Consider the following 13,483-nt stretch of genomic DNA (forward strand, 5'->3'; position numbering starts at 1 on the left):
CTCAGCTGGTAAAGAATTCACCTGCAATGCGGGAGACCTGGATTCAATCCCTGGGTTGGGAAGATCCCCTGGAGAAGGGAAAGGCTACCCACTCCAGTATTCTGGCCTGGAAAATTCTATGGACAGAGGAGCCTGGTGGGCTACAGTACATGGGGTCCCAAGAGTCAAACATGACTTAGTGACTAAACCACCACAACTAATTGCAGAGGACATGAATTTGAAACCTAGATCTGTAGGGCTATCAAACCTTGCCTCATTGCTGTGCATGTTGCTTTTTTTCAAGTTGAACTAGTAGAGAAAGGTGATGATACCCCCAGTTCTCTGAGCATAAAGAGACTTCTTTTTCCCATTCTTCCCAGGATGAGTTTTATTGCAAAGTCCAGGAATTAGACAAGGCAGCTGACACAGAGGCAACCAACCTACGAGGTACAGAATATACTCAGTAATAGAGTAAGTAATCAGTAAACTGGAAAGACAAGCACACACAGGAGACATGAGAGTACTGCAGCACTCAGTTCAGTTCAGTCACTCAGTCGTGTCCGACTCTGCGACCCCATGGACTGCAACATGCCAGGCTTCCCTGTCCATCACCAACTCCCGGAGCTTGCTCAAACTCATGTCCATCGAATTGGTGATGCCATCCAACCATCTCATCTTCTTTCATCCTGTCTTCAGTCTTTCCCAGCATCGGTTTTCCCGTGAGTCAATTCTTCACATCAGGTGGCCAAAGTATTGGAGCTTCAGCTTCAACATCAGTCCTTCCAATGAATATTCAGGACTGATTTCCTTTAGGATTGACTGGTTTGATCTCTTTGCAGTCCAAGGGACTCTCAAGAGTCTTCTCCAACACCACAGTTCAAAAGCATCAATTCTTCTGCACTTAGCTTTCTTTATTGCCCAACTCTCACATCCATACATGACTACTGAAAAACCATAGCTTTGACTAGACAGACCTTTGTTGGCAAAGTGATGTCTCTGCAGAGTTATTTATTGCAGCATTATTTGGAAACATGATAAATAGTAAAAGGACTATTATATTGCAGTTAGTTACATTGATCTAGACCTACACATATTAACACAGGCAAATCTCAAACCACTGAATGGAAAACTAGGTACAGAAGGATACTGGGGTATAATGCTATTTACATAGTTTTAAGACATTCACAACAAAGATCTGAAACAGTACAAGAAACAGCAGCCGTCTGTTTGCAACAGGCTGTTACGTAGGCATCCAAGTGTCCACAGGCTAGACTGCCCAGTTCTGTCTGCGCTGAGCCGGTAAGAGATGAGGAGCGGGCACCGACCGAATCAAAGCATCTACTGTATACAACTCTCCTAGAAAACCGCACTGATGATGTTTCTGAAACCACACTCAGAGTGTGGTTTCTTGGGTTGCTTAGTTAAAACGCAGGGTGTATATTCAAGACCTCCTCAGACTTCTTGTGACTATATGAGGTCTTGAAGATCAGACTGGGACCTTTTGGAAGACTTGCTTTAGGTGGGTATCATTTTGAAGAGTTTTCCTACATAGTTTTTAAATGCAACTGATGCTAGCATTCTTTTTGGCATTTTTACACTTTTTGTCAAAGGTTTACAAAGAACACTCAGTGCCCTCAGGAGCTCAGTGGTGCCTCCCCACACCACCCCGGTCTACAGTCACTGCTGTTGTTCCCAGTCTTCCCTGTGGCCTCTGGTTTTCTTGTCAAAAAGTGATCAAGCTCTCACACATCTCCGTGGGCAAAAAGCATCATAGAAAAGATTGCAAAGTATTTAGAAACTTCAAAAATTCATTCATTAATTTAAAAAAATGTTTGAGTAGCTCGTGGGTCCCAGGGCTGGTGTCAGCCCTGAGAAGCTGAGGTGAGCAAAATCAAACCGGTTGCTGCCTTGTGGAGGAGACTCAAATGATTACAAAGAAGTGAAATGACAACTGTGACAGTCAGCCAGAGACCACATGAAGTACATCAGACCCAGACAGGCATTCAGGGAAAGAACCTCTCAGGAGATCATGTTTAAGCTGAGATCAGATACAAAAAGTGCTAACTGGTGTGTGTGTGTGTGTGTGTGTGTGTAACTCTGGTCCAGAAGGAACCTTGGAACCAGGCCCTGTGGTGGGACGAGGGCCTGGGACTGGGGAATGTGGTGTGGTTGAGGGGAGCTAGCGGCTGCAGAGAGGCTCTGCTAGGGAAGGAGGTGTGAGGTGATGGAATTCACTTCCAAAAAGCTTGGGCGGGAGTGCTGAAAGGAGATTTGGGGAGAGTTAAAAATCTATGATGATAGATCAGGCAATTGTAAAAAAGAAAATGAAATGTGAGAATTTAAAACTTTCAGCACTTCTGCCTTATAGATTCAACTCTATTATTAAGCTTTATATTTTCATAAGTTTCATAACTTTGTGTTAAGTGAGTTTTAAATTACAGATTCAATCCTAGAGTATAGGATTTGATATTGAAGTAACTCCATTTTACTTAGGTATTCAATGAATAAACTGCTTTCTACTAAAGTTGTGTTAATCCCATTTAGATTAGAATAAGAGTATTTAAGTACATGTAAATCTGTCTAGTATTTTCCCTCTTGTGAAAACATTCTGATTTCTTCTAAATATATGTACCAGGGTGCTGGAAAATAGCAATTATTTGTAAAAGTGTTAGGAAAATACTGAAACAGATATGATATTAAAAAATACCAAGTAATCTCTTTAAAGGTAGATATCTGTGGTTTGAGTGAATAACTGAGATGTTAAACGGCCAAATGAGCCAATAAAAGAGGATCAGCTGAGAACTTTCTTTGCAAAGAAGTTAATAAATTTTTGACAATGTCTATGTTTTTATTTAATAACTAAACAGAAGCTTTCTTTCCTACTTACTTAATTTATTAAAAATCCTGGACTTTAAGTTGTGTTCTGTGTTATTCATGGAAATGCAAATCTGTTTGGTTTACTTTAATTCAAGTAATTTTCTCTAGTTTCTGCTAAAATTAAAATTACAGCTAAGATGCTTTGAGATCTTTCATATAACCAAATGGAAATATGATTTTAAGCCACCAAGAACACTGAATTTAAATGATGCAATTTGAAAACTTTGGGTTTGCATTACTGTTGGTAAAATGACCCTTCCTTTCTTACATGCATTCTGCTCAGTGTGCTTGGCCTGTGGTCATACTTCTGGCCCTAGAGAAATGTGCAGAGAATTCGAAGATAGCCAATGCTCATTAAAGCACATTTATACTAGCCAGAAAGTAAGAAATGACCTCAACCCCAAGGAATGGTTAAGGAGATGGTTAAATTGTTTCAGCCACATGATAGAGTATAGTAACCATACAAAGTGTGTAGGAAACTTTCACATGGGGAAAAGTGTTTATGATATGAGAACAGGATATTGGATTACAAGCAATATGATGAACTATATAAAATTGCTTGCACAGAAAAAAGTATCGATAGTGTGTAATTCTGAATTGTAGAAGTGCTTTTGACTTTAGTATAAAGAGTATGATTTCTTTTATATGCAGGGATAATTTTTCTTTTTATAAGAGCCTACAATGGACCTTGTTTTAGGTGATCATAGCTTTTTTTTTACTTTGGCTCAGAGATAGGTGAATTGACAATTACTTGAAAACATCTCTAACTGACAAGATAAAGGTGGGTGCAATCTTTGTGCACCTCCTTGGTCATGACCTCTACGTGGGGGCGGGGCAGGTGAGGGTGTCCCAGGAAGCAGTCCAGAGTTCCTGCATCAGCTGCTTCTCTGGTTTTCCTTTGGTTTGGAGAACATACCATCAGGGTCTGCTTGGACTGGACGGTGAACATGAATCTTCCCCCAAATCGTGTGACTGGAATTATTGAACTGAAATGCAGATGTTGAAGAAGCAACTTCTATAGAAAACTGCTTATGATATTCTTAAGAAACCTCTATATAGAGCTTAATTCTGGAGGAAAACTGACCTGTTATAGTAAAGTTTTCACTTTTTCATATTTTCAAATGACTGTTCTGTCTTCAAGTCTGTAAGAAAAAAATTGAAAGAAGTAATGGTTGATTTAAATATCAGTTAATGTGCAGTTAAATAAACTGGACTCCAAAACTATCAACAAAAAAAATGTACCTTACTTTCCTGTAATTACTAGAACAGTTTTGTACAGGAAAAATTCAGTATATAGAAAACCTGAATGTTAAACGATTCTCATTTGAGTCAGACGCTTGTGTGGATGCACAATTTAAGGCGAATAAACAGTGCCTGCTCTTCCAATGGCAGAAGGCTACTTCGCATCAAAAGCGTGCAGACATTCTCCTCGAACAACTGCCTGCCTGCTTCCCTGCAGCAAGACAGGTGTTCAGATACCGCACCCAAGCGGGAGCCAGGAAAATGTGGAACAGTAGTCTGGGGGTTCATGGACTCCCCTACTCACAGCAGGAACACAAGTTTAGGGTGTTTACCAAACCCCCTGAAATCCACAGCAAGAGCCCTGTGTTAGGAACCCCTGGCCCAGAAAAAGCAAGAAGCACAGATCTAGCCAAACAGATTTAGACCTATTCAGGTACCTCTTTTAATTTAAAAGGCATTAACTGACCTCTCAGGAGAAGGCAAAGGCAACCCACTCCAGTACTCTTGCCTGGAAAATCCCATGGACGGAGGAGCCTGGTGGGCTGCCGTCTATGGGGTCGCACAGAGTCGGACACGACTGAAGTGACTTGGCAGCAGCAGCAGCAACTGACCTCTCATGCTGCTTTAAATAATGGCTGTATGTGCATCAAAAAGGTGAGGTTTTGATATCTACTTGTCCATTTAACTTGATGCCTAACCTATGATGGGTTCTGACCAAACTTAAAACAGCCCGCTGGAGTCTGGGTGGTGACAGGAAGGGACCACGTTCCTGGCCACCAGCCCCCTCAGGGCAGCACGCTGAGGACGTGGTGCTCGGCACCTGCAGGGAGGACAGCATTCCAGGGCAGGTGGGTCTGTCTGAGGCAGTCCTCCCACCCGGGTAGAGCCAAGTATTCCGCAGACAGCTGGAGTGCCCGCCCCCAGACCTGCAGCTCATGTGTCCAGGACAGACTCCATTGATCTTTTCCACCAGGACAGCAGATATAGAAATTTATAAATAAGTCATTGACAGTGAACTCGCTCTGATTCAGCAAGGTAAGCACAGGTGATCTGCCAGCTGACTCAGGATAACAACTGACAGAGAAATGAAAGCGAGGAAAACAACAGCATCTACCTGTTCAGCTAAAATTAGAGCGTGCTCACAGAAGCAGAATATTATGTCAGTGAAACATGCTTGAGTATCTTAATAAAATAAGGCTTGTGTCTCCAGGTATGTTACACAGACAACACATTCAGTCTGAGAACTAAAGCCTAGCATTTATCTACATCTTCCAGATGAAGTGCAGAAAAAACAAAGACACTAATTCAAAAAGATACATGTACCCCAATGTTCACTGCAACATTATTTATAGTTGCCAACATAGGGAAGCAACCCAAGTGTCCAACAGATGACTGGATAAAGAAGATGTGGTATATATATACCATGGAGTACTACTCAGTCATAAAAAAGAACGAAAATTTGCCATTGGCAGCAATGTGCGTAGACTTGGAGGGCATTATGCTAAGTGAAATAAGTCACACAGAGGAAGACAAATATTATATGTTATAACTTGTATGTGTGAAATCTAAAAAACATAACAAACTAGTGAATATACAGACTCACAGATACAGAGAACAAATGATTGGGGAGAGGGGAGCAGGGGAGAGGCAGTTAGGATTAGATAATTCGGAGGTATAAATTATTATATAACATAAGCTACAAAAATACATTGTAGCTTGGGGAATGTAGCCAATATTTTATAATAACTATAAATGGAGTTTAACCTTTAAAAATTGTGAGTCACTACATTGTACACATTACATGTACACCTATACATATAATATTGTACATCAAATACAATAAAAACTTCAATAAAAATAAAATGAACGTGAAAGATAAAATAGTAAAAAAAAAAAAATGAAGTGCAAAATTCCACCAGAAAAGAAATGCTTGCATTCTGGGGGGCAGGGTGGGACCCTCAGGAAGCGCTCATGAACCAGGGGGAGAGCCTAATGCATCTGTGTCTTCTTTAAATGAATGTACTGTCTCAAACAGAAGCCACTAGTCATCACTCCCGACCTCTCACTCATCGTGACTTGTGTTTTGATTGAAGGCTAATTTGAGCGATGAGGGTGAAAAGTACTTTAATAAAATCCACTTTTTAAATGGTGGTTTTTCCTTTAAATGTGCACTTTTTAAGGAACAATGAGAGAGTGTTTCTGTTCTACTTAGAAAAGTGCATTTGTGAATTTTTAAAATCCTAAAGGTTTTTCATGCAGTGCAGAAGCAGTAGTTCCCTTAGTGAACAAATACGGGGTAAAGGTTCAAGAGGAAAGCAGAGGACATGTGACAGGTGAACATTAGTGCCCTAATAAGGCCTCACCTGTGTTTCTGAGCAGGACTGTCAATTCCGGCTTGGGCCATCAAGTCATTCACGTTCTTCTGCAAGTCTTCAATGCGACCCCCCATTTCTTCCAGTATAAGGTCAAGGAGAGCAGAACATGGGACACGGGCACCTAGCTCGGTCCCTCAAAGACTGATGAAAACTCCCTGTGGTGCACATGAAAGGAGGGAGTTGAAGGCACAAACACCTTCAGGTCAGTGCTCACTAACCGTGTCCCGCGGGCTTGGAGCTGCCATTAATCCTTGCACTGTGTACCCAGTTCTGAAAACTTGGCTCCCTTTCTTTGCACATGAATTCTAGGCTGTGAGCTTGTCTGATATATTTAATCGTGTTTTAACCAAAGTCTAATCAGCATGTACATATGATGAAAATTACCTTTGTTTAAAACAATTTCCTACTGTTTCTTTTTATCATGTTCAAGAATCTTCTTTTCCCTGTTGGGCCCCATCTGCAGGATCAAAAGTTGCAAGTAAAGGGTTCCCTCAGCAAATGATGCGCACACATTTTAAGGCAGGAGTTTAACTGTGTGATGTGAGTTCACCTGGGGATGTCTTAGGGCAAGTGTCCCTTTTTCTGGGTTTTCTTAAACCAGAAACAAACACTCTACCTAACTTTGATTGAATTCATGTCTTACCAGATAGTCAGCTGCTGAAGTTACAAAGCAAACCAAGGCCAGGAGAGTCATTATAAAGATCCCTAGGTTGAAGACCTTCCCAGCGTGTGTGCAGGGTTCAGACTGTTTGAGGGAGTACAAACGCTACTGAACAGGCCATCCAGATTTAGTTAAGCCTGCTGGAAAAGCCCACTGGATAGTGTGTACTTTATGTATGTCCTGTGTTTTATCCCTGCCTTACATAAACACCCTGCATTGCTGGTCAAGCTGGAAGTATTACCTTCAGGTGGTAATTAACACATCAGGATGCTTTGTAAAAGCACAGATGAAAACACCAGGAAGCTCGGGGTCAGTAATTATCCACCAACAGCAGGAAACAACAAGGTAGTCCACAACAGTTCAACAGTCCAAAAGCATTGCAATATTTGTTATGAAATAGAAAAGGATATTTCTGAGGTTTAATGTTGCCGTCAGAGCTTGAAAATGTTCTTGAAGTTCCTGAAATAGATTTTCTGCCTGAAAAATTGAACAAGACAAGTGAATATATATTTACTTGTGATGCAGAGCATTCTAAGAACCATGGAAGGGGAACCATCCCTAAAAACAGTTAGTTGATTTCTTGTTTGATGCTAATTTTTTTACATTGAAGTACAGTTGGTTTACAATGTCATGCCAATCTCTGCTATACAGCAGAGTGAGTCAGCTATACATGTACATATATTATTTTTTAATATTATTTTCCATTATGGTTTATCCTAGGATATTGAATATAGTTCCTTGTGCTGTATATTAGGACCTTGTTTATCCATTCTAAAGGTAATAGTTTGCATCTACCAACCCCAGACTCGCACCCCATCCCTCCCCCTCCCCTTGGCAACCACAAGCCTGTTCTCTATGCCTATGAGACTATTTGTTTTGTAGATAGGTTCATCTGTGTCATATTTTAGATTCTACATATAAGTGATATCATATGATGTCTTTCTTTCTCTGTCTGACTTACTTCACTTAGTATGATCATCTCTAGACCCATCCATGTTGCTGCAAATGGCATTAGTTCATTCTTTTTTATGGTTGAGTAGTATTCCATTACATACATATACATACCACATCTTATTTATCCATTCATCTGTCAATGGATATTTAGATTGTTTCTATGTGTTTTGGCTTTTGTGAATAATGCTGTGAAGATAGGGGCTCATGTATCTTTTTAAATTATAGTTTTGTCTGAATACATGCCCCAGGTGGGCTTGCTGGATCACACGGTAATTCTGTTTTTACTGTTCTAGGAACCTCCAGGACTGTTTTTCACAGAGGGTGCACCTTACAGTTAATTGATTCCGGACAGGGTGAGGCGGCTTTCCCATGCAAAGAGTAAAGAAAATCAACCAACAGGTTCAACCAACAGCTGGAACAGTGACAGCCCAACCATAACTAAGCAAACAAGCCTGACCCGTACCACACACCACCCACAACGATTAACTCAAAGCCATCAGACATTTAAATACAAGCAACAAACTGTCAGACGTCCAGAAGATAGCATAGGAGAAAATCTCTAACCTCGGCTTCTCAAAGAATTCTTAAGGAGTTTTGCTAGGGTCCCCAGAGCACACCGCGTGGGCGCACGCCGCCCCTACACTCGTGGGTGCTTGTTCGCCGGGACTGGGTTTGCAGAAACCTGTTAGGGGGCCAAACCGGAACACCATCCCTGTGACTGACGGCGGGCACACTCAAGCTGCCCTGAGTGTCCAGGTGGAAGTCTCACCCCGTCCAGGACACTCCCTCCGCGCACAGTGTTATCTCCGCTTTAGAGCCGAGGCGGGTCTCCCGCTGGACTCTGCTTTCCTGTGTGGAGCAGGCCCTCTGTCTGGAGCGCTTCCCGGCGGTCAATCAGATTTTTTTTTTTTTTTTGGTCCGAAAAACGTGGCTTCAATTGTGTACACCTAACCAAATCTTCTTAATGAGACTGCCAGCCCTGGGCCATCTCATCTCTGGCACTGCAGCTCCTTCTGCAAATGGGAAGCAGCTGGGGGTGGGTGGGGGTGGTGGCGCTTCGCGGGCTGGGTGAGGGGCGAGGGGATCCAGCCTCGGGGGCAGGGCGTCCATCCCGGAGGGGCGCTCAGGGCGGAAGGGTCCCCACTCACCGTGTCCCGCAGTGCGCGCCCGCCGGGTGCTTCGGGGCCCGGTGCGTCCATGTCTGCGGCCGGCGGGCCCGGGCTGTAGGCGGGCCGGCTGGTCCCGGGTCGGCCGCTCCGCGGCGTCCGCTCCGCCACCCTGGGCTCCCGGCGGCGATGGCCCGGGACGCGCAGAGCAAGACCCGAGAGGCGCGCGGGTGGCGGCCTGGGCGGGGCGGGACCTCGGCGGACAGGCCTATCCCAGCTCCACTGTTTGTTTTACTTTCATCGTTTCAGAGCCCAGAGTGAGCACGACCTTTTAATGATCATCCTGGCAGAGAATGCACAGCATAGAAATTTCCGTTTTACCTGCTTCTAAGCGCACGGTGTGGTGGTATCAGGCACCACCGCGTTGCTGTTTGACCACGACCGCCATCCGCTCCCGGAGCCTTCTGCTCGTCCCAAAGCCAGGCTCTGCGCCTGGGGACAACACCTCCCCAGCTCCCCAGCCCCTGGCACGCGCCCTTCCATCCTGGAGGCTGGGTGGGGGTGCGGGGGCGGGATGGAGTCCGGCCGCAGCCCACGTTCGCACTAAGGTCCTGGGCCTCCTGATCTTCCACCCAGGAGACTCTCCTCTCCCTGAACCTCTGCCATTCCTGCCCCCAACTTTAAGATTAAGAATAGTTTTGTTCTGGGAATTCCCTGGTGGTTCAGTGATTAGGACTCCAAGCTCTTACTGCCAAGGGCCCAGGTTCAGTTCCTGATCAGGGAACTAAGATCCCACAGGCCTCCTAGGGTGGCCAAAAAAAAAAAGAAAAGAAAGACTAGCTCTGTCCTGTGACCAACAAAGAATGGCCAACACTTGAGTCTCTGCTCTGATTTTTTGAGGATCTGGAAGGAAGCCGTCACTGCTGCCTTCTCTCCCTCTGTGCCCTGCAGGCCCCGTCTGGATTGTGGCTTGGGGGCACTTCATGGGTGATGGTCCGGGACCCTGTGCTTGGCAAGCACCTGCTTTGTTTACACATCTGCACCTCTCTGTGGGCAGGGCTGTGTCTGTAAGGGCGCCCCAGCACCCCAGGGGTCTTGGCTGCTGGATGTGTGCGGAAGCACAGCCTTTCCTGCAAAGAAACCCAGCATCCTCTTTCATCAGGAGAATGCAAATCAAGACCACCAGCGGAGCCACTTCACACCCACTGTGATGGCCCAAGTCAAAGGAATAATGACAGGTGTGGGCAAGGAGTGGCAGAGTCTGAGTATCACACCCAAGTGGGAAGGTGCTGTGGTGCAGCCAGTCTGGCAGGTCCATAAAAAGTTGAACACAAAGTTACCAGACAACCTCAGCCCTGTCTCTAGGCATGTGCTCGAGAGAAAAGACAGCATATATCCACACAAAAACCTGTACAGAAAAGTTTATAGCAGCATTATTGACTATTAATGATAGTCAACAGGTGGAAATAGCCAGATGTCCACCAACAGATGAATGGATAAACAAAATGTGGTCCTGCCTCAGGATGGAGTACAATTCAGGCATAAGAAGGAATAAAGCCCTGACCTATGACACAGCATGGATGAACCTGGGGAGCATGATGCTCAGTGAGAAGCTAGTCATGGGAGGATGAGTGGTTAGACTCCATTCACAGGACAGGTCTAGACTGGCAGATCCATAAAGACAGGAAGTGGAGGGGGAAGGGGAGAGATTGCATCATAGTTAAGGGGTTTCTTTCTTTCTTCAACTATAATCTCTGTGGTTCAGTGGAAACCTACTCAGAAACTCTCTGATAACCCCGAGAACCCAATCTCTACTGGAGAAATGGGATCTGTCATTCTCTATCTAGCACCTAGACTCCTTAAAGTGAAAGTGAAAGTGAAGTCGCTCAGTCGTATCCAACTCTTTGCCACCCCATGGATTGCAGCCTCCCACACTCCTCAGTCCATGGGGTTTTCCAGGCAGGAGTACTGGAGTGGGTTGACATTTCCTTCTCCAGAGGATCTTCCTGACCCAGGGATAGAACCCGGGTCTCCCGCATTGTAAGCAGACGCTTTACTGTCTGAGCCACCAGGGAAGTCCTAAGAAGGGGTCAAATTCTTAGTTCTGCCTTTGTGGAACACAAATTCATTAATATGGAAATGAGAATCACTCAACAAAAACTCATTTGGTTAAGGATATTAAATCCCAGGAACTTGGTTCAGGGGGGAAATTCTCTAATGAAGCTGATCTTGCAAATCAACAACAGGAGAGTATTCAAGTGTGCTGTGAAGCAGCAGAAACTAGACAATGCTTCACTGGTGCAAAGACAGGCTGGGGAAGAAAACAGAGTCTGGGTAAGAAGTACACAGGGCTTCCCTGGTTGCTCAGTGGTAAAGAATCTACCTGTGATGCAGGAGACCTAGGTTCAATCCCTGGGTTAGGGAGATCCCCTGGAGAAGGGAATGGCTACCCACTCCAGTATTCTTGCCTGGACAATCCCATTGACAGAGGAGCCTGGTGGGCTACAATCCATGGGGTCATAAAGAGTTGGATGACTGCGAGACTAACACTTTCACTCACAAGAAGTACACAATGGAATCAGAGACACAGACCACAAGAGCAGCAGCTAAATATGAAACAAAACTTTAAATCAGAAAGCTAGAATTTTAACTCTGAGAGATGAGAACATTGGTGTGATTGATGTGACCCAACCACTAAGGCTGAAGAAGCTAAAGTTGAATGGTTCTATGCAGACCTACAAAAGACCTTCTAGAACTAACACCAAAAAAAGATGTCCTTTTTATCACAGGGGACTGGAATGCAAAAATAGGAAATCAAGAGATACCTGGAGTAACAGGCGAGTTTGGCCTTGGAGTACAAAATGAAGAAGGGCAAAGGCTAGGAGAGTTTTGCCAAGACAACTCACTGGTCATAGCAAACACCCTCTTCCAACAACACAAGAGATGACTCTACACATGGACGTCACCAGTTGGTCAATACTGAAATCATATTGATTATATTCTTTGCAGCCAAAGATGGAGAAGCTCTATACAGTCAGCAAAAACAAGACCAGGAGTTGACTGTGGGTCAGATCATGACCTCCTTATTCCCAAATTCAGACTTAAATTGAAGAAAGTAGGGAAAACCACTAGGCTATTCAGATATGATCTAAATCAAATCCCTTACAGTTATACAGTGGAAGTGACAAATAGATTCAAGGGATTAGATCTGGTAGATAGAGTGCCTGAAGAACTATGGATGGAGGTTCATAACACTGTACAGAAGGCGGTGATCAAAACCATCCCCAAGAAGAAGAAATGCAAAAAGGAAAAATGGTTGTTTGAGGAGGCCTTACAAATAGCTGAGAAAAGAAGACAAGCAAAAGGCAAAGGAGAAAGAGAAAGATATATCTATCTGAATGCAGAGTTCCAAAGAATAGCAAGGAGGGATAAGAAAGCCTTCCTAAGTGATCAATGCAAAGAAATAGAGGAAAACAATAGAATAGAAGGACTAGAGATCTCTTCAAGAAAATTAGAGATTCCAAGGGAATATTTCATGCAAAGACGGGCACAATAAAGGACAGAAATGGTACAGACCTAACGGAAGCAAAAGATATTAAGAAGAGGTGGCAAGAATACACAAAAGAACTACACAAAAAAGATCTTAATGACCCAGATAACCATGATGGTGTGATCACTTACCTAGAGCCAGACATCCTAAAGTGTGAAGTCAAGTGGACATTAGGAAGCATCACTATGAACAAAGCTAGTGGAGGTGACAGAATTCCAGCTGAGCTATTTCAAATCCTAAAAGATGATGCTGTGAAAGTGCTGCACTCAATATGTCAGCAAATTTGGAAAACTCAGCAGTGGCCACAGGACTGGAAAAGGTCAGTTTTCATTCCAATCCCAAAGAAAGGCAATGCCAAAGAATGTTCAAACTACCACACAATTGTAGTCATCTCACACATTAGTAAAGTAATGCTCAAAATTCTCCAAGTCAGGTTTCAACAGTATGTGAACCAAGAACTTCCAGATGTTCAAGCTGGATTTAGAAAAGGGAGGGAACCAGAGATCAAATTGCCAACATCCTCTGAATCATAGAAAAAGAAAGAAAATTTCAGAAAAACATCTACTTCTGCTTCATTGATTACGCTAAAGCTTTTGACTGTGTGGATCACAACAAACTGGAAAAGTCTTCAAGAGATGGGAATACCAGACCACCTTACCCTGCCTCCTGAGAAATCTGTATGCAGGTCAAAAAGCAACAGTTAGAACCAGACATGGAACAATGGACTGGTTCCAAATTG

The 13,483-nt window shown here is 43.8% G+C and overlaps 1 protein-coding gene across 3 annotated transcripts; it reads right to left on the minus strand.

The window, feature by feature from the left end:
* Nucleotides 1-970: 970 nt before the first annotated feature.
* On the minus strand, nucleotides 971-9,352 carry HSBP1L1 (heat shock factor binding protein 1 like 1). 3 transcript variants are annotated; one of them, XR_009690828.1, is made up of 6 exons: nucleotides 9,237-9,334; nucleotides 8,858-9,101; nucleotides 7,376-7,611; nucleotides 6,462-6,628; nucleotides 3,941-3,998; nucleotides 971-3,842 (listed from the first exon to the last, which is right to left on the minus strand). XR_009690828.1 is itself a non-coding variant. In XM_061131210.1 (5 exons), the coding sequence occupies exons 1-4, from the start codon at nucleotides 9,285-9,287 to the stop codon at nucleotides 3,974-3,976; spliced, it is 237 nt and encodes a 78-aa protein (XP_060987193.1). In that variant the 5' UTR covers nucleotides 9,288-9,346; the 3' UTR covers nucleotides 971-3,842; nucleotides 3,941-3,973. The 3 variants fall into 3 exon arrangements, 1 of the variants encoding a protein (XP_060987193.1); XR_009690829.1 differs by lacking the exon at nucleotides 8,858-9,101 and having other exon boundaries at nucleotides 9,237-9,352; XM_061131210.1 differs by lacking the exon at nucleotides 8,858-9,101 and having other exon boundaries at nucleotides 6,462-6,555; nucleotides 7,545-7,611; nucleotides 9,237-9,346.
* Between the last annotated feature and the right edge of the window lie 4,131 nt (nucleotides 9,353-13,483).

Source organism: Dama dama, chromosome 27 (assembly GCF_033118175.1).
Source record: "Dama dama isolate Ldn47 chromosome 27, ASM3311817v1, whole genome shotgun sequence".
Classification (NCBI taxonomy): Eukaryota; Metazoa; Chordata; class Mammalia; order Artiodactyla; family Cervidae; genus Dama; species Dama dama.

Excerpts from the sequence above, each read along its gene's own strand:
- HSBP1L1 (XM_061131210.1), bottom strand. The coding sequence starts at position 9,287 with ATGGACGCACCGGGCCCCGAAGCACCCGGCGGGCGCGCACTGCGGGAC. Across the intron at positions 7,612-9,236 it reads GGCGCGCACTGCGGGACACG|GCAGAAAATCTATTTCAGGA; the intron begins GTGAGTGGGGAC and ends TCAATTTTTCAG. Across the intron at positions 3,999-6,461 it reads AGTCCTGCTCAGAAACACAG|ACTTGAAGACAGAACAGTCA; the intron begins GTGAGGCCTTAT and ends TTTTTCTTACAG.